The following is a 27,724-nucleotide window of genomic DNA, read 5'->3' as shown; positions in this document are numbered from 1 at the left end:
GGGATTGTTACCTTTGCTTAAGTTTCATCTGAAGAAAGGCACATGAGGGATGTGACAACAAAATAATTGCCATTAGACCCAACGTACATACAGTGTAAGATGTGTAAATTATGCTCTTCCTCATGGGGAAATTGATTCAGATCTAACAGCCTGACAGCCACAGAGTAGTTTCTAGCATCCTCTGAGTCACCAAATTTCTGGGTTTCTTTGAATTCAGCAAGCAGGTTGATGTGCCATTGTAGCACTGGGGGATTGCAACGCTGTTGGACACATCCTCTTTTTTGGGTGAGGAAATAAACTGAGACATATTCTCTGTCCTCTCATGTCAAAGAAAAGAGACAGCCCGGTAGCTTAGCGGTCAGCATAAGTCTATTACGGTACCGGCAACATGGGCCCAATTCCATTGCTGTCTGTAAGGAGTTTGCATGATCAGCACCAGAACACCTGGGTGCAGATCGGCTTTCACTGTTCCTTTCTTGCAATCACTCCATATCCAATTATGTCACTAGTTTTAAAGCACTGTCCTGGGGTGGGAGGGCAGGAAGGGGGTTTGTTTTGTTGTGTTGTTGTTGCTGCTTGTGTTGTTCTGCTGAGCATAGTGGGCATGCTGTGTCGGCACCAGAATTTGCGGCAACCCTTGCAGACTGCCCCCAGCACATACTCAACTGTGTTGGTTGTTAACGCAAACCACACATTTCACTATACGTCTGAACGTCGTTCATGTGGGGCGCCACAGTAGGGTAGCAGTCAGCATGATGCTGTTACAACTTGGGGCGTCAGAGTTCAGAGTTCAATTCTGAAGTCACCTGTAAGGAGTTTGTACATTCCTCCCCATTGACGTGTGGGTTTCCTCTGGGTGCTCAGGTTTCCTCCCACGGTCCAAAGGCATACTGATTAGCAGATTAATTGGTCTTTGTAAATTGTCCTGTGGTTAAGCTAGTGTTAGATAGGTGGGTTGCTGGACGGTGTGACCCATTGGGCCAGAAGGACCTGTCCTGCACTGTATCTCCAAATAAGAAATAAGTAAATGAATCTGAGTATGAGATATTCTGAGTTTATCTGAGTTACCGTACAAGTATTAAATTGCTTTTGAATTTTGATTCTGAGTGTTCATTACAGTGGAGTTACAGTCATGAATGCCGTACCAAACTCATTCAAGACCTTAAATGCCAAGACACTTGTCACTATTCTGGATCGAAAGTAAATCTCAAAAGTCTGTTTTATTGTCATGTTAAGTTGTTTGGAGAGAAAGCCCATGATCTAAATCTGTTTACAAAGCTAACTGACATATTTCTTGTCAGTCATTTCTGCTATTTGACTTCACACTGAGGGGAATCAGAAGCTATGTTATTCATTTTCAGGGAAATATGCACAAAACAGAAAAATAGAGGGCTATGTGCTAGGGAAATCCTAGGCAGTCTCTAGAGTAGGTTACATGGTCAGCACAACATTGTGGGCCGAAGGGCTCGTAATGTGCTGTAACTTCTATGTTCTATGTCCTATGTTCTAAATATATGTTCTGTTCAAGATAGCAGCAGCAAGCTACGTGACCAATAGTGACGTCCTGCAGACAGTTCACAAAGCTACTTCTTATACTTCTACTAAGCTATGTGCAATTGGAACCTGCGATTTACATTCTGTTGGTGTGTTTAAGCTGATTCAGCATTCTAGCACTTTGCTGTCTCTGAGGCAGTTTGGTAAGGTTGGGAGCAGAGTGTGTTGCTTGGAAGCTGGGAGATGGGGTACGAGCCCGTGATTGACTCCATTACTTCACTCAGACTGAGGCATCGAACTAGGTTGAAATCGCTGAGGATGAGAACGGAGGGTAGTCAGGTGTGTTGCGCCGTCGGACTGCATTTGGCCAGTCTTCCTTGCCCTCTTATTAGCTGCTGTTGGAGGAAAGTGCAGGAATCTTGGGTTTCACATTGCAAGGGTTGATCAGCGAGGCTCATCGCTATGGGTTCATTTTGGCGGACTTTGAAGTTCATGTTGCATGTGTTTCAGGATTCTGGTTACTCTTTTTTGCTGTTTTTGAGTGGTTTGACCCAATTGGTGTGAACTGGGGAACCTTGGCAAGAACTCTGCGGCCTGCAGTTGGTTAGTGGCGCGGAGTTGAACTGAACTAAGCTGAATACTCCTGGACTCCTGGATTGATGCTTGTTATTCTATGTGTTGTTCACTCGTTTTTAGTCGTTTGTGCAATTTGTTCTTTTTTGACGTGTTGGGCGTTCAATGTTTTCTTTGAACTGGTTCCGTGGTGTTTCTTTGTTTTGTGGCTGCTTGCTGAAGTACAAATGTCAAAGTTATATTCTGTTTTCATATTTTGATAATAAGTGTACTTTGAATCTTTGAAAAATGTTGGAGGAACTCAACAGGTCAGGCAGCATCTATGGAAAGGAATAAACAGTCAACGTTTCGAGCCGAGACCCTTCCTGTACTCTGTCCCCTCCCCCACCCCCACCTTATATTTCTGGCTTCTTTCCCTTTCCCTTCCAGTCCTGTTGAATGGTCTCGACCTGAAATGTTGACTCATTATTCCTTTCCCCTGACCTGCTGAGTTCCTCCAGCATTTTGTGTGTGTTGCTCTGGATTTCCAGCATCTGCAGAATCTATTGTGTTTAGTATTTCTCCGGGATTCCATGAGCACAAATACGTAACTGAATGTAGCACGTGTTGGCCACACCACCTTGAATATGTTACTGGGTTGCAAATCACTTCAGTAATTACAGGATTTTTCTGTGTGCCGGTTGCAGGTTTGAATGATCAATGCTTCCTTACCGATCCCCTCGGCTTACGCATGGCTGAATTTCCTCTGAATCCAATGTTTGCTAAAATGCTGCTGGAATCAGGTAAGCTTTCGGGTTGGACCAGTAAAGTATGACTCGTGTACTGTGCTCGAGTACACTCCAGAACAGCATAAGTGTTGGTGACAATGGTGGAGAGTGGTTAGGGAGTGGTGTGAAGAGAAAAACTTCAAATTCAAGTTAAATTTATTGTCATTCAACCAGACACACATATGCCACCAACATTCTTCCAGACCAAGTTGCACAACACAGTACATGTAACTCACACACACAACACATAAAATAATATTACCAAAAATAAATTAACAAATAATAAGGTACATATACCATGCAATTTAAAAAGTAAACAGTATAATGGTACTGGTACTTCGTGTGTGATGAGACCTAGGTTGCGGCAGGGAGCGCAGTAGTCTTATGGCTTGGGGTAAAAGCTGTTTACCATCCTAATAGTTCTTGTCCTAATGCTAGCGTGCCTCCTGCCTGATAGTAAAGGGTCAAAGAGATAGTTGGATGGATGGGATTGACAATGCTAAGGGCCCTGTGTACGCAGCGCTCCTGATAAATATCTTTAAGGTAAGATAAGAAAAGAGACCTCGATGATCCTTTCAGCAGATCTCGTAATCCTTTGTGTGGTCCGGTGCCTTGCAAAATATGCCAAAAGGTCTGATTCTGAACCAATAAAAATGACATATTTTAACACAATTTTCTATTGTTATGTGGCTGAGTTTTGCAATATGTTACACTGCTCCCCAGTGATCACCTGACCCTCCTCCCATCCAGAACCTGCTTCAAGTTCATCACGTATAACCTTGAACTGATGCACCTATTCCCTGTTAGAGTCATAGAACACTACCGCACAGAAGTGGGCCCTTTGGCCCATCTAGTCTGTGCCAAATTTTTATTCTGCCCAGTCCCTTCCAAGATGGCACTAGTGACATCCGGCAAAGTTTTGCAGGCTGCTCCCAAAACTACAAGTTATTTTATTAGATATACTTCTTCTGAACTACGATCACTGCCTGTAATTTCCCTTTAAGAGATGTACTTTTCAACCATCTAAACAAACTGGCGGTGTTATGAACTCCTAAATGATTCAGTGAACTTGACTCTCAGGAATGCAGTTACAGAACCTAGCAGTCAAAGGTCTCCATTACTCTGCGTGATTAAAGCATCAAGGCCCGATAGTGGAAATTGGACCAGCATTCAGCACCATCAGACTGCATTTGACCCATCTCCCTCTCTTCTTGCCACTAGCATCGAGAGTCTTGGATCCCACAGCACCAGGTTTGGGAGCAGTTGTTGCTCTGGACCAGCTTCACTTGCCTCAGCACTGAACTGGCTCTGCAGTGGAGTTACTTTAGGGGACTCTGCAGCTCAGGTTCTATGTATTATTTGTTGATTTTTTATCATTTACACGATTTGCCCTCTTTTGCACATTGGATGTTTGTCGGTATTTGCTGTGATGGTTTTTCAGGGATTCCGTTGTATTTCTTTGTTTTGTGGCTGCCTGCAAGAAGATGAATCTCAAGGTTGTATATGGTATACATTCCTTGACAATAAATTTACTTTGAACTTTGACATTTGAACCTGCACCTTGACCTCCATACCCCTCCCATCCACGTACTTATCCAAAAATCTCTTACTTGTTGGAACCTAATGTTCACTGCTCATCCCTCCATGCATGCTGATCTACACTGGCCTCTGATCTTGTAAGGCCTTGAATGCAAAATCCTCCTCCTTGTAGTGCCTTCGCTGTGTCGCCTTCCCCAGTCTGAGACAGCTTTGACTGGCAAGCACTCCAAGTTTACACTGCTCAATCCTCAGAAGACATAACTTCAACCAGTAGACTCCAAAGAGGACAATTCTCCAACAATTTCTTCTTCTTTTCTCCATCTCAACCTCCTTTAAGATTCTCCATAAAACCTAACACTCCAACACACAAAATGCTGGAGGAACTCAGCAGCTCAGGCAGCGTCTATAGAGGGAAATGAACAGAATCAGAGTCAGGTTTAATATCATTGACATATGTTGTGAAACTTGTTGTTTTGTTGTTGCAATACATAATAATAACTATAAATTGCAATTAATAAATACTTTTAAAAAGAAAATTAAATAAGTATAAATAAAGGTGTCTTGGATACTACGGAGACTAGTGCCTATGATGGAGCTGACTAAGTTTACAACTCTCTGCAGCTTATTTCGATCCTATGCAGTAGCCCCACCACCCCCGTACCCGACGGTGATGCAGACAGAAATCTGATGGCGGAAGGGAAGAGTGTATGTCTTCAGGCTTTTGTGTTTCTTCCTTGAGCATAGTAATGAGAAGAGGGCAGGTACTGGATGATGAGGGTCCCTAATGACACCATATACAACCTTGAGATTCATTTTTTTGCAGGTGTTCACAGAAGATACAAAGAAATACAATAGAATCTGAAAAAGTATACACAAAGACTGACAAACAGCTGATATGCGAAAGAAGACAAACTGCAAATGCAAAAAATATAATAATCAATAAATAAGTACATAAATAATACTGAGAATATGAGTTGTAGAGTCCTTGAAAGTGAGTCCATAGTTTGTGGAATCAGTTCAGAGTTGATGTGAGTGCAGTTATTTATGCTGAGCAAGCATAAGAAAAATAACACAATTCTAAACCCTAATCCAATGGTCTCACACAGCAAAATCAGAATTTCTTGACAAGTTATTTTTAAATGAATGTATATTTATTAATGTTTAACTTGTGACATTGTGATGAAATAGAAAAGGTAATTAATTATGATCTTGTCCTTTTAAGGGAATTTTGGATGTTCACAGGAGATCTTGACCATAGCAGCCATGATGCAAATACAAAATGTGTTTGTGGTACCACCGAACCAGAAAAGTGCTGCGGTAGGTTTAGAAAGTTTCACATTTGGGCCACCACCACTTGTATATCCCCTGCTTCTTTCAGAGATGAGATTTTGCATCATAACAATCCAGTGCTCTGGCCTGGGGCGTCAAGGCCTATATATTCCCAAAATATAACCCTCACGAGCAACAGGTTGATAATTTGGTCTTACTACCAGCATGACAATGTCTGCAGTTGTCCCACTGTATCTTTCATGCTCCTTATATGCTGCTGCATAGCAACCTGCAGCTTATGCCAGGACATTGCTTCTGTCCTGTGGAGGGTGTGAACCATTATCACAGGAGCAACGCTTCACGGCAAATGTGCCTTAGGGTTAGTTAAAGGGGACCTGCCCATGGCACCTTACTTCAGTTGGGAGGTCCACTTTAAATTAAAGCCCATCCCTGCTGATAGCTCTCCCTCTAGAATGTTCCCTGCACTAATCTCACCCCCATGCTTAACCTGATCACAAGACCAGTTCTCATCCATAATCCAGTTGTGATCTTGATATCCCCCACAAATCCTCATTATTTACAGGTTACTTATGTATCGATTACGTTATGTGCAGACACTCCTGTACCTAGCATCACTTTATGTACATACAATTAATCTATGAACTGTATATAGGCTAACCTTATGTTTATTTGGCCACACTCAAAACTTACTTGTTACTTGTACACTGTGTTTTATAGGACTACTTTTATATTTACATTTATCGTGTATTTTTATTGTGTTCTTTATGCCTATTGTGTTTTTTTATGCTCCATCGGATCCAGAGTAACAATCATTTTGTTCTTTTTTTTACATTCAAATGACAATAAATGATCTTGAATCTTGAATTTATGTCGAGATGCAGAACAGTAACAGGTCCTTCTGGACCAACGTACCACGCCTCCCAATTACACCCATGTGACCTGTGCGTCTTTGGAATATGGGAGGAAACCAGAGCAGCCAGAGGAAATCTATGCAGTCGAGGGGACAGCATACAGACAGTGGTGGAACTTAACCCGCGTCGCTGACACTGTTAATGGAGTTACCTTAACCACTTCGCTACCATGCAAGATCTTCCCAACCCCCAAAAGTCATGTACCCGCTCTTATGGCAACCCCTCCCATCCATCATCCATTCTCCTTTTTCTGTCGCTCGTCTGACCTTAGGGTCATAATCCCCTCCAGTAACAGGCTTCATGCTGGAATAAGACTATAAGATAATAAGGTCATAAGACATAGGAGCAGAATTTGGCCATTGATTCTATCAACTTTACTCCGCTATTTCATCATGGCTGATTTATTATCCCTCACAACCCCATTCCCCTGCCTTCTCCTCCTAACGTTTGATGCCCTGACTAATCAAAAATCTATCAATCTCTGCTTTAAATATACCCAATTACAGATTCACCACCCTCTGGCTAAAGAAATTCCTCCTCATTTCTCTTCAAAATGGACATCTCTTTCCTCTGAGTCAGTGCCCTCTGGTCCTAAACTCATCCACTCCAGGAAACATCGTCTGCACATCCACTCTATCTAGGCCTTTCAATATTCAATAAGTTTCAATGAGATTTCCCCCCACCACTCTTCTGAAGTCTAAGGAGTACAGGCCCAGAGCGTTCAAATATTCCTCATTTGTTAACCCTTTCATTCCTGGAACCATTCTCATGAACCTCCTCTGGACCACCTCCAATGCCAGCACATCTTTTCCCACAATTACTCTCAATATTCTGTGCAGTCTAACCAATGCCTTATAAAGCCTCAGCATTACATCCTTGCTTTTATATTCAAGTCCTCTTGAAATGAATGCTAACGTTGCAAAAGTCTTCCTTACCACTGACTCAACCTGCAAATTAACGACTCCCAAGTCCCTTTGCACCTCTGATTTCTGTATTTTCTCTCCATTTAGAAAACAGTCTACGCCTTTATTCCTTCTACCAAAGTGCATGACCGCACACTTTCTTATACTGCATTCCATCTGCCACTTCTTTGTTCATTCTCCCGATCTGTCCAAGTCCTTCTGCAGATTCCCTGCTTCCTCAGCACTACCTGCCTCGTATCAGCACTACGTATCGTCTACAAACTTGACCACAAGATCATCATGCAAATCATTGACGTAAAAAGAAGCAGTCCCAACACAGACCCCTTTGGAACACCACTAGCCACTGGCAGCCAACCAGAAAAGGCCCCCTTTGCTCCTACTCTTTGACTCTTTCCTGACTGGTTTGTTCTCCAGGGCCAGTTTGTGCATGCGGTTTGTGATCACCTTGGCAATGATCATCAGTGGGTTCTTTGACTTACAGATAGCATCACAGTCAGCTGAGTTCTGTGCTGCCACTCTAGGCAACTTCCCTCCTCCTTTAAGTAATGAGGCCCACATTTATATTAGCACAGTTATTGCTTTCCCAGTTTGAGATCGGTGGAAACAGCAGTTTCCTTGCTCCAGCTACTCATTTGATTTAGGCATTCCTGAATCCTTTTCGGTTATTCTTTTGTGACAGAGGAGCTCAAATCACACTGCAGTTGATGTGCTTTATAAATATTTGAAGCTCACCTCATTACCTAATTACCAATCAGATTTTTTTTTTTGGCAAAATATGTTATTCTTCTAGGCATTGTCATGTTTCCAAGTGAGTTTGTTTCCGAGGTCGAGACAGGCAGCTGTAAAACCAGTTATCTGAATGACTGCAGAATGTACATGGTTCATAGCTGGTTTCACACAGTTTAACTTTACTGCGCTTCATGATGTGTGGCCCCATTGCTTCACTCCTCAGTACCCACAGAACGTAAAAGCAGACAGAATTATCTTCCTTGAAATGCTAGAAAGAATTGTCTGACCCCACAAATTTCCACACCTCTGTCATTTGTCTCAATAATTGCAGATCAACAGCAGGTTTGCATATTTACATTGTTGATTCTTATCACATTAAGAACCTCTCTCCAGTACAAGCTTTTCGCAAACAGTACTGGGGGAGGGGGCAGCTCAAAGGTGTAGCAGTTAGCTTAACACTATTACTGCATTCAATTCCCACAGTTGTCTGTAGGGAGTTTGTACATTCTCCCTGTGATCACGTGGGTTTCCGCTGGGTGCTCTGGTTTCCTCCTGCATTCCAAAGACGTATAGGTTAGTAGGTTAATTAGTCACATGGGTGATATTAGGGCAGCGAGGCTCATTGGGCTGGAAGGGCTTGTTACTGTGCTGTATTTCTAAATAAAATAAAATAAATTCTAATTCCTCTTAAAGAAAGAAACTGATCTTGTTCCCTTTACCCTTGCCATGAATTTTTCAGTTTTGATAAAAATAGTGAGGCATTATATTTTGAATCAAGTTGATGTGCTAACCTTAGCTTGCTAATATCCCCTTCACTATAAGTATAAGAATTGTAATCTGAAGAGTTTGGTTGTTCATTCTGAAAGTTTTAAAGCTTACAAATGGATTTAGATGATTCTGATGCTTTTATAAGCCTGACACTCCCACACACTTAAGTGGAAATCCCCAGTGGCTAAACATTTTAAATCTGATTCCCATTCCGACATGTCGGTCTATGGCCTCCTTTTGTGCCAAGATGAGGCTACCCTCAGGGTGGAGGAGCAACACCTTATATTCTGTCTGGTTGCCTCCAACATGATGGCATGAATATCGATTTCTCCTTCCAGTTAAAAAAAAATCCCTCCGCCTCCTCTCTTCTTCCATTCACCACTCTGGCCTTGTACCTCTCCTTGCCTGCCTATCACCTCCCTCTGGATCCCCTCTTCCTTCTCTTTCTCCTATGGTCCACTCTGCTCTCCTATCAGATTCCTTCCTCTGCAGCCCTTTACCTTTCCCACCCACCTGGCTTCACCTAACACCTTCCAGCTAGCCTCCTACCCTGCTCCCCCCCCCATCTGCCTTTTTAATCTGGCGTCTGACCCCTTCCTTTTCAGTCCTGAAGGAGGGTCTCAGCCCGAAACGTCGACAGTATATTCATTTCCATAGATGCTGCCTGCATTTTGTGTGTGTTGCTCTGGATTTCCAGCATCTGCAGACTTGCTTGTGTTTACTGAGTGTTATTACAGCCTTATGCACATGATATTTTAACACCTGTTCCTATGAGTAACAATGCACAAAACCAAACTTCTTTTTCAAGAATTTATTGTCGTTTGGAACATTTGCTGTACATTAATCCCAAACATTTAAGTGCTTATCAACATTTTCAGTTTCATACTTTATTAACTGGATTTTAGTAAAAGCAAAACCTTTATGCTGTAAAATCTGCTCAAAGTATAATAATGTCATTCTGATGGCAGAAAAGACCCCATTACATCCAGCAAGCAGATTGCTGCAAGCAGGGTAACCACTAATATTGCAGAGCCTACTGACAGAAATAGGGACATAAAAACAGGAGTAGGCCTCCCATTCTGCTCCAGTAATCAATTAGATATTTTCTTGTCACTGACATTTATAGTTTGTCTGCATTAATCAGCTTTAAGTGCCTCCAATGATTATGATTCTTTTATGAGAACAACCATAAAATAATTCAAGGATAAAAAGATATATAAGACCATATGGAGGACAAGTCACTGACTATATTTGAAGCAGTGGCTGATAGTTTCTTAATTCGTCCAGGTGTCAAAGGTTACGGGGAAAAGGCAGGAGAATGGGGTTGAGAGGGATAATAAATCAGCCATGATGGAATGGAGGAGCGAACTGGATGGGCCAAATGGCCTAATTCTGTTCCTATGTCCAATGACTTTTATCCCTGAATTTCAAATCGCTGAAAGGCTGAAATAGAGTGGATGTGGAGAGGATGTTTCCTATAGTGAGTAGTTTAAGACCAGAGAACCTCAGAATAAAAGGCCATCACATTAGAATGGAGATGAGGAGGAATTTCCTTAGCCAGCATATGGTGAATCTGTGGAATTCATTGCCACTGGCAACAGTGGAGCTCAAGTCACTTTGAACATTTAAAGTGAATTTTGATAGGTTCTTGATTACTAAGGGTGTCAAAGGTTATGGGGAGAAGACAGGAGAATGGGGTTAAGAGGGGTTATAAATCAGCCATAATGGAATGGCTGAGAAGACTCAATGGGCCGAATGGCCTAATGATGATCCTATGTCTTATGGGTCGCTTAAAACCTGAAATTGTAAGCAGTTGCCATAATCATCAGTCGGGCAGTGTTTGAAATTAGATTAGGGGTTAAATGCCTCGCGCTGATGTTTGTGCGTGGGGTTCTTGACTGGGGGAGGCAGTGTATGTAATGGGAGAGAAATATAAGTGTTTTGTTTGGTTACGCTTCAAGTTGTCTTTTTCCTGTGGTTGAACATGCCTCAGTGGTTTGCTCTATAACTCACGGTGTTGTTTTAACCTTCCCTCTCAAGGCAAGAGAACACAGGAAGTTTGCTGTAGCAGAGGGGGATCATCTCACAATGCTCAACGTCTATGAGGCCTTCATTAAGGTTTGAATCCAGTGTTTTTATTGAGATTAAAGAGTTGCAGAATCTCTTTTATTGTCTATAAAGCCATGTGAATTGATTGTTGACCTGTAATCTATTAAACAGAACTGCAAAATTTATACTTAAATGCCACCGGTAATATAATTTATTTAATTCATTATGAGCCGTGTCATATGACTTGGCAATCATGGTCATTTAACCATGATTATTCTTGGCAGATTTTTCTACAGAAGTGGTTTGCCATTGCCTTCTTCTGGGCAGTTTCTTTACAATATGGGTGACCCCAGCCATTATCAATACTCTTCAGAGATTGTCTGCCTGGTGTCAGTGGTCACATAACCAGGACTTGTGATATGCACCAGCTGCTCATACGACCATCCACCACCTGCTCCCGTGGCTTCACGTGACCTTGATCAGGGGTGGGGGATGGTTGGGGGGGAGCTAAGCAGGTGCTACACCTTGCCCAAGGGTGACCTGCAGGCTAGTGGAAGGAAGGAGCACCTTACCCCTCCTTTGGTAGGGACGCATCTCCACCCCGCCATCCAATAATAATATAACTAAATGTCCCAAATCACTTTCTTGGAATGTTATTAAAAGATGCACACAGTGGGCACTTTACTACTCCTGTACCTAATAAAGTGGCTAAGAAGTAAGTGTATGTTCGTAGTTTTCTGCTACTGTAGCCCAGTCAAGGTTTGACACGTTGTGCATTCAGAGATGCTCTTCTGTACACCACTGTTGAAAGGCATGGTTATTTAAGTCACTGTCGCCTTCCTATCAGCTTGAACCAGTCTGGCCATTCTCCTCTGGCCTCTCCCATTAACAAGGCATTTTCTCCCACAGAGCTGCCACTTACTGGATTTTTTGTTTCTGTTTTTTGCACCATTCTCTTTAGACTTTAGAGACTGTTGTGTGTATAAAGTCTAGGAGATCAGCAGTTCCTGAGATACTCAAACCAACCCATCTGGTACCAATAATTATTCCTCGTTCAAAGTCACTTAGATCACATTTCTTCCCCATTCTGATGTTTGGTCTGAACAACAACGGAACCTCTTGACCATGCCTGCATACTTTTATGCATTGAGTTGCTGTCACATGATTGGCAGATTAGATGTTTTCATTAATGAGCAGATGTACAGGTGTACCTAATAAAGTGGCTATTGCGTGTAAATAATACTGCAAATTTCAGACAGGTGACCAAAAACTTGATTCATAATGGATGGGCCACAGCAGCAGAAGACCACGCTGGGTTCCACTCCTGCGCACCTAATAACGTAGCCACTGTGTGTAGTTTCCAGAACAATGAAGATTGAGAGACTTGTAATCCAATGGACAGTGTAGGGGCTACAGGTTTACAAGTGCAGGTGAAATAATGTTAAAATATGGAATGAGTTACATGATATACAAATTGCTATATAGATATAACTTGTTATCGCAATGTTTATCATTTTAGATTTGAGCAGATGGAGCTCGTCAGCTGTGGTTGGCGGCTCATCTAGGAGAAGGAGAATTCTGGTCTCAAACCTCCGCTGTCTTGTGCCTATACCCACTCATGGGGAAGGCTCTGAGAGTAAACCCCGAGGAAAAATACAGAGCTGGGTTCCCAATGGTAGTGCAATGTTGAGTTAAATGCTGATTGGCAACTCCTGAGACGCTGTTGGTGCCAAGCTGTATCGGTCTGTGACATTTCCTTTGGAGAGGAGGAGCCTGTTATATGGGCAACAGCTTGCTCTCCATATTGTACTGCCGTTGGCTTGTGTGTTACGCAGACAACTGGGATGCAACATCCATGGTCAATCCTGACCAATGGAGGGCCTTAATAATTTTAGACAATATGCCTTCACCCATTCCAATGTTCTTAAATTTTTTATTTTGAAGTATCCCTGATGAGTTAAAATGTTAACATTGTCAGTATTTTTCTCTCCCTCTCTCTGCTGCAGCATAATAAAAACTCCCAGTGGTGCCAGAAGCACTTCTTAAATTATAGAGGACTTGTGAGAGCCACAGTAGTCCGAGAGCAACTGAAAAAGTTACTGTCCAAATTCCGAGTGCCAAAGAAATCAAGCGAAGGTACGGAAGGCCAGAGCAGTTGAAATGTGCAGAAGTGAATTTCAATGTTATAAGTCATCATATGTTCTTTTTTGGACACTGCGGATCAGCCACAATTTATTTTCCATCTCTGATTGCCCTTCCATAGCAGTTGTGCCATCATTCGAGTTGAGTATGATATTCTCCTGAGGGGTTGTCGGCCGTGATTGAATGCTGGAGCAGGCATGATGGGCCAAATAGCCTCATTCCACTCTTATGTCCAACTCTGAAACACTCTGGTGAACCAGATGTTTTATTTAGTGTCAAACCAATATTTCATGGTGATTACTACTGTGGTAATTTAATATTAATTGAGTTTAAGTTCCCCAGCTGCTTTGGTTAGGATTCAGACTTTGTGTTCAGATCAGTAAACCACTCTGGCATTTTATTCCAGCAATTTCGCCAGTTTGCCCAGTACACTTCTCGCTGATTTGCAAATTAACTGACTGTAGCAACACATTTGAGAGTCAAGACAAAGATTGTGGCTTCTTTCAGAAAGCTTTTCCCTAGAGCTTGCTACAAGGGTCCTTAGAGTCATAGGGCACAGACACAGGCCCTTCAGCCCATCCAGTATATGTTGAACTATTAATCTGCCTTGTCCCATCAACCTGCATCTGGACGATAGTTCTCTCAAACCTCTCAAATCAAAGGTTCACTTATTAACAAAGTATACAACTCTGAGATTCTTCTTCTCCCAAAGCCACAAGACCAAGAGAAAACAATCATCAGCCCCCAAACCCCCTCCCCGCATGTAATGCAACGAGATCCTCTGCCCCGAAATACCCCTCTCCCTATACAAAAAAAAACAAATCACTAAAAGAACATCGACGCCCAAAACCCCAAATTCTTAAATACTGTAATGAAACCACATCGACGCCTTTCACTGGCAACTCACACCACCCTCTGAGTGCAGAAGTTCCCCTTCATGGTCACTCTAAATACTTCACCTTTCACCCTTAACCAATTACCTCTAGCTCTAGTCTCACCCAACCTCAGTGTAAAAAGCCAGCTTGCATTTGCCCCATCCATAATGCATTTACTGAATGCATTTATTCAATCTTGAAATTGTGCAGCCCACAGCCTTTGGCACAGATTTAGTGAAAAGTCTTTTTTTTGCTCTTATCAGCAGTATTGAATGACCAGTTGAAGGCAATATTGTAAGAAAACTCCAGCTTAGCATATTTTTACTCTCAAGGGACTCAGCTGGCATTTGCTTCCTTTCCCTCCCTCAGCCCCAACAGCCGACTTATGTCAGGAACTCACTCACAGAGTGCCATGAATTTCTGGTACAGTCAGTTTGTGGGCAGTCAGTCCATTGCAACGCCAGCCTCTGAAAGCACTCATAATCCCCGACTTATCTTTCCAGGTGCAGAGAGCGAATGCACATTACAGAATCCAACCAAGGGGCACATCAGAGATTAATATAATTCAGCCTTGGATTTATTACGTTTTTCACTATTGCTTTAATTAGAATCTTGAGATAATATGATTATGATAATCTTTGGTCACATGCTTGCAGTATTACATCAGCACACACAAAATGCTGGAGGAACTCAGCAGGTCAGGCAGCGTCTATGGAGAGAAATAGAGTCGATGTTCTGGGCCTGAAACATAGACTGTTCCTCTCCAGAGATGGTGCCTGACCTGCTGAGTTTCTCCAGTATTTTATCTTTGTTACTCTGAATTTCCAGCATCTGCAGAATCTCTACAGCAAGTAGTCCTTGCCCTTATGTAGTTTACTAGATCAGATACAAGAACTACAATCGGAATCAGGTTTATTATCACTGACATATGTTGAGAGATCTGTTGTTCTGCGGCGGCAGTACAGTGCAATGCTTTAAAAATTGCTGTCAGTTATAATGAGAAATATAAAAGTAATAGTGCAAAAAGAGAGCAAAATAGGTGGAGTTATGGAGCATTCAGAAATCTGATGGCAGAGGGAATAGAGCTGTTCCTTAAACTTCGAGTGTGGGTCTTCACCTCCCTATGGAGCATTCAGAAATCTGATGACAGAGGGAATAGCAAACAACAGGAATTCTGCAGATGCTGGAAATTCAAGCAACACACATCAAAGTTGCTGGTGAACGCAGCAGGCCAAGCAGCATCTGTAGGAAGAGGTACAGTCGACGTTTCAGGCCGAGACCCTTCGTCAGGACTAACTGAAGGAAGAGTGAGTAAGGGATTTGAAAGTTGGAGGGGGAGGGGGAGATCCAAAATGATAGGAGAAGACAGGAGGGGGAGGGATGGAGCCAAGAGCTGGACAGGTGATAGGCAAAAGGGGATATGAGAGGATCATGGGACAGGAGGTCCGGGAAGAAAGACGGTGGGGGGGGGCCCAGAGGATGGGCAAGAGGTATATTCAGAGGGACAGGGGGAGAAAAAGGAGAGTGAGAGAAAGAATGTGTGTATAAAAATAAGTAACAGAAGTCGATGTTCATGCCATCAGGTTGGAGGCTACCCAGACGGAATATAAGGTGTTGTTCCTCCAACCTGAGTGTGGCTTCATCTTTACAGTAGAGGAGGCCGTGGATAGACATGTCAGAATGGGAATGGGATGTGGAATTAAAATGTGTGGCCACTGGGAGATCCTGCTTTCTCTGGCGGACAGAGTGTAGATGTTCAGCAAAGCGGTCTCCCAGTCTGCATCGGGTCTCGCCAATATATAAAAGGTCACATCCGGAGCACCGGACGCAGTATATCACCCCAGTCGACTCACAGGTGAAGTGTTGCCTCACCCGGAAGGACTGTTTGGGGCCCTGAATGGTGGTAAGGGAGGAAGTGTAAGGGCATGTGTAGCACTTGTTCCGCTTACACGGATAAGTGCCAGGAGGGAGATCAGTGGGGAGGGATGGGGGGGGCGAATGGACAAGGGAGTTGTGTAGGGAGCGATCCCTGCGGAATGCAGAGAGAGGGGGGAGGGAAAGATATGCTTAGTGGTGGGATCCCGTTGGAGGTGGCGGAAGTTACGGAGAATGATATGTTGGACCCGGAGGCTGGTGGGGTGGTAGGTGAGGACCAGGGGAGCCCTATTCCTAGTGGGGTGGCGGGAGGATGGAGTGAGAGCAGATGTACGTGAAATGGGGGAGATGCGTTTAAGAGCAGAGTTGATAGTGGAGGAAGGGAAGCCCTTTTCTTTAAAAAAGGAAGACATCTCCCTCGTCTTAGGGTAAATAAGAGGAGGTAACCTTCCTGATGGGGGATGGAAGTATATAAGGACTGGACATCCATGGTGAAAATAAAGCGGTGAGGGCCAGGGAACTTAAAATCATCGAAAAGTATTAATTTACCCCTCAATCGTGACCCCACTAAGGAGCACCAGGCCATTGTCTCCCACACCATCACCGACTTTATCCGCTCAGGGGATCTCCCATCCACTGCTACCAACCTTACAGTTCCCACACCCCGTACTTCCCGTTTCTACCTCCTACCCAAGATCCACAAACCTGCCTGTCCTGGCCGACCTATTGTCTCAGCTTGCTCCTGCCCCACCGAACTCATTTCTGCATACCTCGACACTGTTTTATCACCCCTTGTTCAATCCCTTCCGACCTATGTTCGTGACACTTCTCACGCTCTTAAACTTTTCGATGATTTTAAGTTCCCTGGCCCCCACCGCTTTATTTTCACCATGGATGTCCAGTCCTTATATACTTCCATCCCCCATCAGGAAGGTCTCAAAGCTCTACACTTCTTTTTGGATTCCAGACCTAATCAATTCCCCTCTACCACCTCTCTGCTCCGTCTAGCGGAATTAGTCCTTACTCTTAATAATTTCTCCTTTGGCTCCTCCCACTTCCTCCAAACTAAAGGTGTAGCTATGGGCACCCGTATGGGTCCTAGCTATGCCTGCCTTTTTGTTGGGTTTGTGGAACAATCTATGTTCCGTACCTTTTCTGGTATCTGTCCCCCACTTTTCCTTCGCTACATCGACGACTGCATTGGCGCTGCTTCCTGCACGCGTGCAGAACTCGTTGACTTTATTAACTTTGCCTCCAACTTTCACCCTGCCCTCAAGTTTACCTGGTCCATTTCCGACACCTCCCTCCCCTTTCTAGATCTTTCTGTCTCTGTCTCTGGAGACAGCTTATCCACCGATGTCTACTATAAACCTACTGACTCTCACAGCTATCTGGACTATTCCTCTTCTCACCCTGTCTCTTGCAAAAACGCCATCCCCTTCTCGCAATTCCTCCGTCTCCACCGCATCTGCTCTCAGGATGAGGCTTTTCATTCTAGGACGAGGGAGATGTCTTCCTTTTTTAAAGAAAGGGGCTTCCCTTCCTCCACTATCAACTCTGCTCTTAAACGCATCTCCCCCATTTCACGTACATCTGCTCTCACTCCATCCTCCCACCACCCCACTAGGAATAGGGTTCCCCTGGTCCTCACCTACCACCCCACCAGCCTCCGGGTCCAATATATTATTCTCCGTAACTTCTGCCACCTACAACGGGATCCCACCACTAAGCACATCTTTCCCTCCCCCCCCCCCCGCATTCCGCAGGGATCGCTCCCTACACAACTCCCTTGTCCATTCGTCCCCCCCATCCCTCCCCACTGATCTCCCTCCTGGCACTTATCCGTGTAAGCGGAAAAAGTGCTACACATGCCCTTACGCTTCCTCCCTTACCACCATTCAGGGCCCCAAACAGTCCTTCCAGGTGAGGCAACACTTCACCTGTGAGTCGACTGGGGTGATATACTGCGTCCGGTGCTCCCGATGTGGCCTTTTATATATTGGCGAGACCGGACTCAGACTGGGAGACCGCTTTGCTGAACATCTACACTCTGTCCGCCAGAGAAAGCAGGATCTCCCAGTGGCCACACATTTTAATTCCACATCCCATTCCCATTCTGACATGTCTATCCACGGCCTCCTCTACTGTAAAGATGAAGCCACACTCAGGTTGGAGGAACAACACCTTATATTCTGTCTGGGTAGCCTCCAACCTGATGGCATGAACATCGACTTCTCTAACTTCCGCTAAGGCCCCACCTCCCCCTCGTACCCCATCTGTTACTTATTTTTATGCACACATTCTTTCTCTCACTCTCCTTTTTCTCCCTCTGTCCCTCTGAATATACCTCTTGTCCATCCTCTGGGTCCCCCCCCCCCCCGTCTTTCTTCCCGGACCTCCTGTCCCATGATCCTCTCGTATCCCCTTTTGCCTATCACCTGTCCAGCTCTTGGCTCCATCCCTCCCCCTCCTGTCTTCTCCTATCATTTTGGATCTCCCCCTCCCCCTCCCCCTCCAACTTTCAAATCCCTTACTCACTCTTCCTTCAGTTAGTCCTGACGAAGGGTCTCGGCCTGAAACGTTGACTGCACCTCTTCCTACAGTTGCTGCTTGGCCTGCTGCGTTCACCAGCAACTTTGATGTGTGTGGCAGAGGGAATAGAGCTGTTCCTTAAACTTCGAGTGTGGGTCTTCACCTCCCTATGGAGGTAATGAGAAGAGGGCATATCCGAGATGGTGAAGGTCATTAATGGTGACTGCCGCCATCTTAAGGCACCGCCTTTTGAAGATGTTCTTGATGGTGGGGAGGCTAGTGCCCACGATGGAGCTGACTGAATCTACAAGCCTCCTCCGATCCTGTGCATTGGAGCCTCTGCACCAGAGTGTGATGCAAACAATCAGAATGCTTACTTACTCGCAACAGGACAACGATAAATACAATGCCGAGCATAAAACAACAAAATTGCAGCACAATCTAAATTAGTGAACTAAGAAGTGCTGAGTCTTTGCTTTGGTCCTGCCTGTAACCCAGGTCAGACTGCTCTTCTCAGCCCCGCAACACACAAGTCATAATGGACTGAATGGCCTAATTCTGCTCCTGTCTTATAGTCTTATTATGTTTTAATTGTCCACTTTACACAAGGCCATAAGACAAAGGAGCAGCATTAGTCTATTCGACCCATCGGTGTGCTCTGCCATTCTATCATTGCTGATTTATCATTCCTCTCAATCCTATTCTCCTGCCTTCTCCCCATAATCTTTGACAGCCTTACTAATCAAGAACCTATCAACTTCACTTTAAATATACCCAATGTCTTGACCTCCACAGTCATTTGTATCATTGAATTCCACAGGTTCTGGCTGAAGAAATTCCCCCTCATTTCTGTTCTAAAGGGAGGTCCTTCTATGCTGAGGCTGTGCCCTCTGGTCCTAGTCTCCCCCACTCTAAGAAACATCCTCTGCACGTACAGACCCAATCAGACCAATATACACTCCAGTTGAATACCATGCCAGTCACCAAAACCCCAGATCCAGAACCCACCCTGATCCCTGTGCACTGCACTAGCTTATAGTTGATACTTTAACTGAGTTGATGTCCTACATGATTAAAGTAGGACATCAGAATGCCGTGACTGTCAGAATGGAAAAATGATCTGCAATGGTTTTTCCCCAGGTGATCCAGATCCCATCCTCCGATGTATTGTTTCAGGATTCTTTGCAAATGCAGCTAGGTTTCATTACAATGGATTCTACAGGTAATGACAATTTCTGATTCTTTTCTGTCTGTGTCTGGTAATTCTCCTTAATGCATGTACCAATCAATAAAGCTTGGTTCCTTAAGATTTGTCATAGCCAGGATTGGTAGTGGGTATAAGCTCCCACTACCCATTAAATGTTCTCAATGGCTTATGTCTCAAATAGCCTCTGACAACTAAGTCTAGCTACTAAGCCCAGTGGAACTGTTTTTCTGACAGGAGAAAGGGAGCAGGATTGGTTACTGGCAGTCACTTCAGACAGATGCAGTTCATCAGCAGTGGTTGGCAGCCCATCTAGGAAAAGGAAAACTCTGATTTCAAACCTCCGCTGCCTTGCAGCCATACCCACTCACGGGGAAAGCTTCAAGAGTAAGCCCCGAGGGAAAAATCTGGATCTGGAGTCCCTAAGGCAGTGAGCTAAATGCTGACTGGCAACTCCTGCAACGCCGCTGGTGCCAAACTGTATCGGTCTCTGCCGTTCTTTTAGATTCAGCAGCTGTGTGGAGAGAGGGAGCTTGCTGCTTGGGCTATAGCCTGCTCTCCATATCGTATTACTTACATATCATGTAGACCGCTAAGACGCAACATCCATGGTCAACCTCGACCAGCAGAGAGCCTCAATAAATAAATCATCATAAATCATTCCAACATAACGTGCATTCCCTTCCACTACTCTGCACCCATACTTATGACAGCTCTTCAGGAGACCCCATTCTACATCTTTTGGTCAAAATGCTGCTTATTTCTAATGATAAAATATGAGTACAAAGTAAATTTATTATCAAAGTACATATGTGTTACCATTTACTGCCTTCAGATTCATTTTCTTATGACAAATTACAGGGGAAAAAAAAGAAATACCATAGTATTTACAAAAATTATACATTAACAGATAAATCAGAATTAGATTTATTATCACCGGCATGTGACGTGAAATTTGATAACTTAGCAGCAGCAGTTCAATGCAATACATGATCTGGCAGAGAGAGAAAAAATAATAATAATAACAATAAATAAAATAAAACATAATAAATAAACAAGTAAATTAATTACAGTATAGTTATATTAAATAGATTTTTTAAAACGTGCAAAAAACAGAAATACTGTATATTAAAAAAAGTGAGGTAGTTTCAATGTCCATTTAGGAATCGGATGGCAGAGGGGAAGAAGCTGTTCCTGAATTGCTGAGTGTGTGCCTTCAGGCTTCTGTATCTCCTACCTGATTGTAACAGTGAGAAAAGGGCATGCCATGGTTGCTGGAGGTCCTTAATAATGGACGCTGCCTTTCTGAGACACCGCTTCCTGAAGATGCCCTGAGTACTTGGTAGTCTAGCACACAAGATGGAGCTGATTAGATTTACAACCCTCTGCAGCTTCTTTCAGTCCTGCGCAGTAGCCCCTCCCATACCAGACAGTGATGCAGCCTGTCAGAATGCTCTCCATGGTACAACTATAGAAGTTTTTGAGTGTATTTGTTGATATGCCAAATCTCTTCAAACCCCTAATGAAGTATAGCCTCTGCCTTGCCTTCTTTATAACTAGATTGATATGTTGGGACCAGGTTAGATCCTTAGAGATCTTGACAGCCAGTAAGTTGAAACTGCTCACTTTCTCCACTTCTGATCCCTCTACCTGTCAGCCTCAGTTGCATCATTCTGCTTCTTCTTTGGGATGTATCTCACCTGCGCCTTCCGAATTGCTCCCAGAAACTCCAGCGGTTGCTGTTCTGCCATTATCCCTTCTAGTGTTCCCTTCCGGTCAATTCTGGCCAGCTCCTCTCTCATGCCTCTGTAATTCCCTTTACTCCATTGTAATACTGATACATCTGACTTTAGCTTCTTATCAAATTCTATCATATTATGATCACTGGCCCCTTCTGCTTCCTTTACCATAAGGTCTCTAATCAATTCCGTTTTAATACACAACACCCAATCCAGAATAGTTGATCCCCGAGCGGGTTTAACCATGAGCTCTGTAAGAAGGCATCTCATAGGCATTCTAGAAATCCCCCCTCTTGGGAGCCAACACCGACCTGATTTTCCCAATCTACCTGCTTATTTAAATCCCCCATGACTATAGTACATTGCCCTTTTTACATGCTTTTTCTATCTTGAAATTGTAATTTATAGACCACATCTTTGCTACTGTTTGTAGGCCTGTATATAGCTCCCATCAGGGTCTTTTTACCCTTGCAGTTTCTTAGCTCTACCCACAACGATTCTTATGACTTGATTTCATTTCATTTTTTACCAACAGAGCCTCTCCACCTCCTCTGCTTTACTTGCCTGTTCTTTCAAAGCAATGTGTATCCTTGGACATTAAGCTCCCAGCTATAATTTTCTTTCAGCCATGATTCAGTGATGCCCACAACGTCATACATGCCAATCTGTAACTGTACTACAGGTTCATTTACCTTATTCCATATACTGAGTGCATTCAGATATAATATCTTCAGTCCTGTATCATCACCCTTTTACATTGCAACTCATCCCATTGACTGCAAGTTTGCCCTATCCTCAGCCCTATCACTCCAGTTCCCATCTCCCTGCCAAACAGCTCTTGCAAACCTGCCTGCAAGGATATTGGTCTCCCTTGGGTTCAGATATAATCCGCTTCTTTTGTACAGGTCATACCTTTCCCTGAAGAGATCCCAGTGATCCAGAAATCTGAACCCCTGCTCCTGCACTAGATCCTCAGCCATGCATTCTCTCGCCAAATCGTCCTATTCTTACCCTCACTGGCACGTGGCACAAGCAGCAGTCCAAAGAATACTACCCTGTTTTCCAGCTTTGTACCTAGCTCCCTAAAATCTCTCTTCAGGAGCCCCTCACCTTTCCTGCCTATATCATTGGTGCCAATAAGTACCAGGATTCTGACTGCTCACCCCTCCCCCTTTAGAATGCCGTGGACCCCATCTGAGTCATCCCCGACCCTGGCACTTGGGAGGCAACATACTATCTGAGTGGTTCTATCACACCCACAGAATCTTGTTTCCATTCCTCTGACTATGGAATCTCGTATCACTGCAGTCCTCTTCACCTCTCTTCTGAGCCAAAGTGCCAGACTCAGTGACAGAGACCTGGTCACTGTGGCTTCCTCTGGTAGGTTGTCCCCCTCAACAGTATCCAAGGTGGTATACTTATTATTGAGGGGAACAGCCCCAGGGGTACTCTGCACTGACTGCCCATTTCCCATCCTTCTCCTGACAGTCTCCAGGTTACCTGCCTCCTGCAACCTAGGGGTTGTCTACCTCCCTGTATCACCTGCCTGTCATTTACCCAGTCTCCCAATAAGCCAAAGGTCATCGAACTACAGCTCCAGTTTCTTAACACGTTATCTGAGGAGCTGCAGCTTGGTGCACCTGGTGGAGATGTGGTTATCCAGGAGGCTGGAGGTCTCCCAGCATTCCCACATCTCACACATAGAACAAAACACAGCCCTGGAGCCATCCTCATTGCACTAACTATGACCAGTAGACAAGAATAAAGAAGAAGGAAAAAACTTACCAAATAATTACATCACCTGATCCTGATCTTGCTAAAGCCTGATGAGCCAAACCAGTGGCTCACTCCAATGGCCACTCTGCTTGCCCCTGCCTTTTCTAATGAATCCCGTTCATTGATTGGGTGCAGTCTAACTCCGAAAACTGCTGCAAAGTGTTGCTTTTTTCCATCTTCAATGGAAGTGAAATTGATTACACTGTGCTTAGAGTGAATAGTTTTTAAATAGCATCAGTTCTGCATGTTTGTGTTTAAAAAAACAGGGATTTTTGTCACTGTGAGTTAGCGAGAAATAAGTAGTAAGACAATTCAGAACCGTTTTGGTCACTGCAGTTTCAAGCATTCAGACTTTGAGTTGCCATAAACAGCCAGGAGTGAAAATAAAATGGTTTTGTTACTTCAGCAAGTTAGGAACTACAAAGAATTTGAAGGTATTGACAATCATCTTGAATATTACAATGAAAATGAAGATTTGGAGGATGCAATCGACAAAAACATTATATGAAAGCAGTCCATTATCTGCACCAGGTGTTTGCACTGATTTTGTTAATTTGCAATCAATCAAAAGATCATGGCAACCTTCACTGAATGAATTCCTCCATTGATAACTATTATGGAACTAATACACAGTTTTATAGTATTGTAGTGATGTTCTAAATTGCTTTGTATTTAATTTAAATACATAATTTGCTACTCGGTTAAATGGTAGATTTTTTTTTATATACCTTTTAAACTATTTACCTTTGGTTAATTGGGGCAGCTGCTTAATTGAGCCAAAATATACTAGTTATGGTGTGTCGCAGTTAACTGGAATCTGTATTTAAGGAGGTAGACCTTTAGGCACTAAAGCAGGGGTTCCCAACCTGGGGTTCACTGACCTCTCGGATAATGGTGGGAGTCCATGGCATAAAAAGCTTTGGGAAACCGTGCACTAAAGACATCAAGGAGAATGCATGAATATGGCATTAAAATAAAGACTGAGCTGTGATCATGTTCAATGGTAGGAGGGCCCGCTCCTATTTTATATTTGTACGTGTCTTTATCTTGTACTGTCTGTAAAGGCTTCCTGATAAAAATAAGATTAACTGAAACTCTTATTTTTTTAATAGGACAATTCGAGATGATTATGAGCTCCACATTCATCCAACATCTGTACTCTATGGCGAGAAGGAGCCACAGTGGTGAGTTTGACTCCCATGAATAAAACTACATCAGTTTTTCAATATCTTATGAAGTAAAATTTGTTAAATATTCAACCCTTATTGTACCGTCTCCATGACATCAGGGTTGTGTATAATGAGGTCATCCAGACTTCCAAGTACTTTATGAGGGATGTGACTGCAGTCGAATCTTCGTGGCTAATAGAGTTAGCCCCACACTTCTACCAACAGAAAACTGTAAGTTTTGCCTATTACCTATTCCGGTTAAGAGTGTATCTTCTCACTGGAAGATGTGTTGTCTAAAAAAAAATGGTTAACTTGGATAACAGATTCAATGCTTACTACAATCAAAGTACACGGGGTGATTGATAAGTTCATGGCCTAAGGGAGAAGGAGTTACTTTTTAGAAAACCTAGCACATTTATTTTTCAACATAGTCCCCTCCTACATGTACACGCTTAGTTCAGCGGTCGTGGAACATACAGATCCCTTTTTTGTTGAAGTGGTCCACAGCAGGGGTAATTGATAAGTTCGTGGCCTAAAGGTAGAAGGAGATGAGTTATACAGCTCTCGTTACATGCACGTGCAGTTCAACTCTTTGAGTGAAAATGCCGAAAGTTTGAAGTTTCTTCTCATCTCCTTCTACTGTAGGCCATGAACTTATCAATCACCCCTGCTGTGGACCGCTTCTGGAGGTCCAAGACGCTGATTTCTACAAAGAAGGGATCCGTATGTTCCACGACTGCTGGACTAAGTGTGTACATGTAGGAGGGGACTATGTTGAAAAACAAATGTGCTAGGTTTTCTAAAATTGACTTCTACCTTAGGCTACGAACTTTTCAATCACCTCTCGTAGCAGAGTGATTAAGTTACCTGATTGCGTAAAGAATACCTTTGTTACTCAGCTGTGGCTCCATGTAGCTGTTTGCTTGGAACAGCGGCCACCCTCCCTGGGTACACAGCTCCAACAAGCATGCTAAACCACAGTGGGGGGTAACCGGCAGCCTCATACCCCGGTGAGTTAGGGACAGACCTGTCCCAGCATGTGAAGCCAGCTTCAGCGGACCGGGAGGATGAGACCTACAGTGAAATCCACCGACTAAGAAGGCGGTACTGTAACACTCCATAGAGAGTGAAGGGCACAAACACGCCATGGTCATCCACTGCAACCAAGGAAGACCCCAGTTTGTGACGCTTGTCCGTACCACTGGACCTGGATTCCGAAGTCGAGAATGTGAAACTGCCCCAGTGCAAAAGCTTTTCCGCTTTTAAAAACTCTCCTGCATGGGTTCTATTATTGTGGGACACGACAGACAGCCACCAACCTACCAAATACTGAAAGCTCTCCATTTTTCCTTCATCCATGTGCCTATCTATGAGTCTCTTAAATGTCCCTGATGTATCTGCTTGTACCACCACCCCTGGCAGTGAGTTCCATGCACCCACCACTCTTGTGTAAAAAAAATCTATCTCTGACAATCCCCCTATATGTTCCTTCCTATATCTTAAAGTTAGGTTCCTTGCATCAGCCATAAAATTAAAACCCATACTTAACTCAAGCCAAATCATATACAAAGTGCTTCACAGCCAGTCAATTAGTTTGGATGTGTCTTTGCGGTCGCTGTGCAGGAAGGTACAGCATCCATTTCACACCCAATCGTTCACCTATGGGAAATGAGGCACCAATTATCTCTTTTATTTGGTGTTTGCGAAGGAACATTGGTCTTTTTTGTTGCTGGTTGGAGGTACTGGCCAGATCAGGCAGCATCCGAGGAAAGGAATAAATTAGCAATGATGTCCTGATGAAGGGTCTCGGCTAGAAACGTCAACTTGTTATTCCCCTCCATAGATACTAACTGATCTTTTGAGTTCCTTCAGCATTTTGTATGTGTTGTTCTCAGACATCCCACCCTGCAAATACTGATTTCAGGGAGGTAGCGCCATCAGTTTGCGGGAGACTCCCGGGAGAGGTGGGATGTCTGCAATAGAGTAGCTCCTTAGCAGCTAGTCAGCTAGTTTAAATTACGTTAGCTATGCTAATGAACAAATGACACCAGTTAAACTCACCTCAACATGTCTTTTACAGTCTTAACCCACCATGGACAATAGAAAAGTCACTGTTGCAAACAGTGCAGCGAGCAACACTGTCATTATTTTGACCCCTATTAAGCAGGGGTACACTTTAGTGTAGTCTGGGATGATGTACGTTTTATATTTTCTTTTTTTTTTGGAACACTGCCATGGCACGCTCGCGCGATCTCGCTTGCTTTCTCTCTCGCTCTCTCACTTTCTCTCTCGCTCTCTCTCGTGCTCTCGCTCTCTGGCTTGCTTTCTCTCTCGCTCACTCGGTCTCTCTCAAAAAAACTGATTTCCGTGATATTGTATATAATTTGCGGGCATCAGGGAGCCACTATTCATATGCGGGAGACTCCCGGAACTTCCGGGAGAGGTGGGATGTCTGTGTTCTGGATTTCCAGCACCTGCAAAATCTCTTGTGTTTACTCTTCATAAAGTAAATCTTTATGCAGCTAAAATTGTTTTTTTTGTTTTATCTCATTCCAGTCCATTTCCCAGATGGCAAAGAAGTCCCGAGTTACCTGATGGTTTATTCTGCAATTCCACACTCGCACCTGCAAGTGTCAAGCCAGTCAGCTACATTCAAAAAGCCAGATTGTATTCTTTTCCCATGAACTTTGATGCAGCTCATGTCATCAGTTTATTTATTGGGTATATTTAGAAAGCCAGGTTCAAAGTGGAATGTCTTAACTGCAGGGTCAGAGCACTGGCAGTCCAGCCATTGAAGGCAAGGCTCTCCGTTCTACTTAAGCTTTATTTGCTGGTTAGTCCAGTTTGATTTTAATAGGCCTGAAAATTTGGAGAGGGCTGTGTTAGCACTGCTTCTTTGAGTATTAGTTCTAACTCTGAACTCTGCTATTATCAGCCAAGCAAGATATGTATAAATTAACTGAGGGCATGGATTTAAACACAGTCAGTTATGCCTCCATGATGCAAACTTGTCTCATTAACACTATAAATAGCTTTAGACAAACCTATCTATATAAAATGTACATAGTTAAGTAGTCCACTTATTCTATATCCAGGCTGTAGGTGTGGGAACATTGTGGATTAAAGCACCTTTCACAGAAGTTTCTCTTCAAGAGTAAGTAAGCCAAGCACTGAAGCTGAGGCTTCCATAGCGGTCTGTGCGTATTTACAGTTCATTGTGTAACCTTCATCTTCTTCTGTGAAGAATATTGCTTTCAACAACAGTGCTGAGTGGACGTGCTTCTACCTTGGCCTTTGTGTATTATTAGCATTATTGGCTGTACATCTTCCTTGTCATGTTTTTTTTAAGAGAGCAAATAAAACCATCGT

At 43.6% G+C, this 27,724-nt stretch overlaps 1 protein-coding gene across 1 annotated transcript in view; it reads left to right on the top strand.

Annotated features, from left to right (window-relative positions):
- Positions 1–27,724, top strand: part of dhx35 (DEAH-box helicase 35) — a 112,548-nt gene extending 84,824 nt beyond the window's left edge. The window contains exons 15-22 of the mRNA XM_072243090.1: positions 2,754–2,849; positions 5,596–5,690; positions 11,035–11,112; positions 13,050–13,179; positions 19,608–19,689; positions 24,299–24,370; positions 24,475–24,586; positions 26,912–27,724. Coding sequence (XP_072099191.1) covers positions 2,754–2,849; positions 5,596–5,690; positions 11,035–11,112; positions 13,050–13,179; positions 19,608–19,689; positions 24,299–24,370; positions 24,475–24,586; positions 26,912–26,950 — 704 coding nt within the window. The 3' untranslated portion in view covers positions 26,951–27,724. The remainder of the gene's footprint in view (positions 1–2,753; positions 2,850–5,595; positions 5,691–11,034; positions 11,113–13,049; positions 13,180–19,607; positions 19,690–24,298; positions 24,371–24,474; positions 24,587–26,911) is intronic.

This window comes from Mobula birostris, chromosome 2 (genome assembly GCF_030028105.1).
Source record: "Mobula birostris isolate sMobBir1 chromosome 2, sMobBir1.hap1, whole genome shotgun sequence".
Classification (NCBI taxonomy): domain Eukaryota; kingdom Metazoa; phylum Chordata; class Chondrichthyes; order Myliobatiformes; family Myliobatidae; genus Mobula; species Mobula birostris.
Note: the sequence above shows the minus strand (reverse complement) of the source record. Positions and strands in the feature narration are given on the sequence as shown.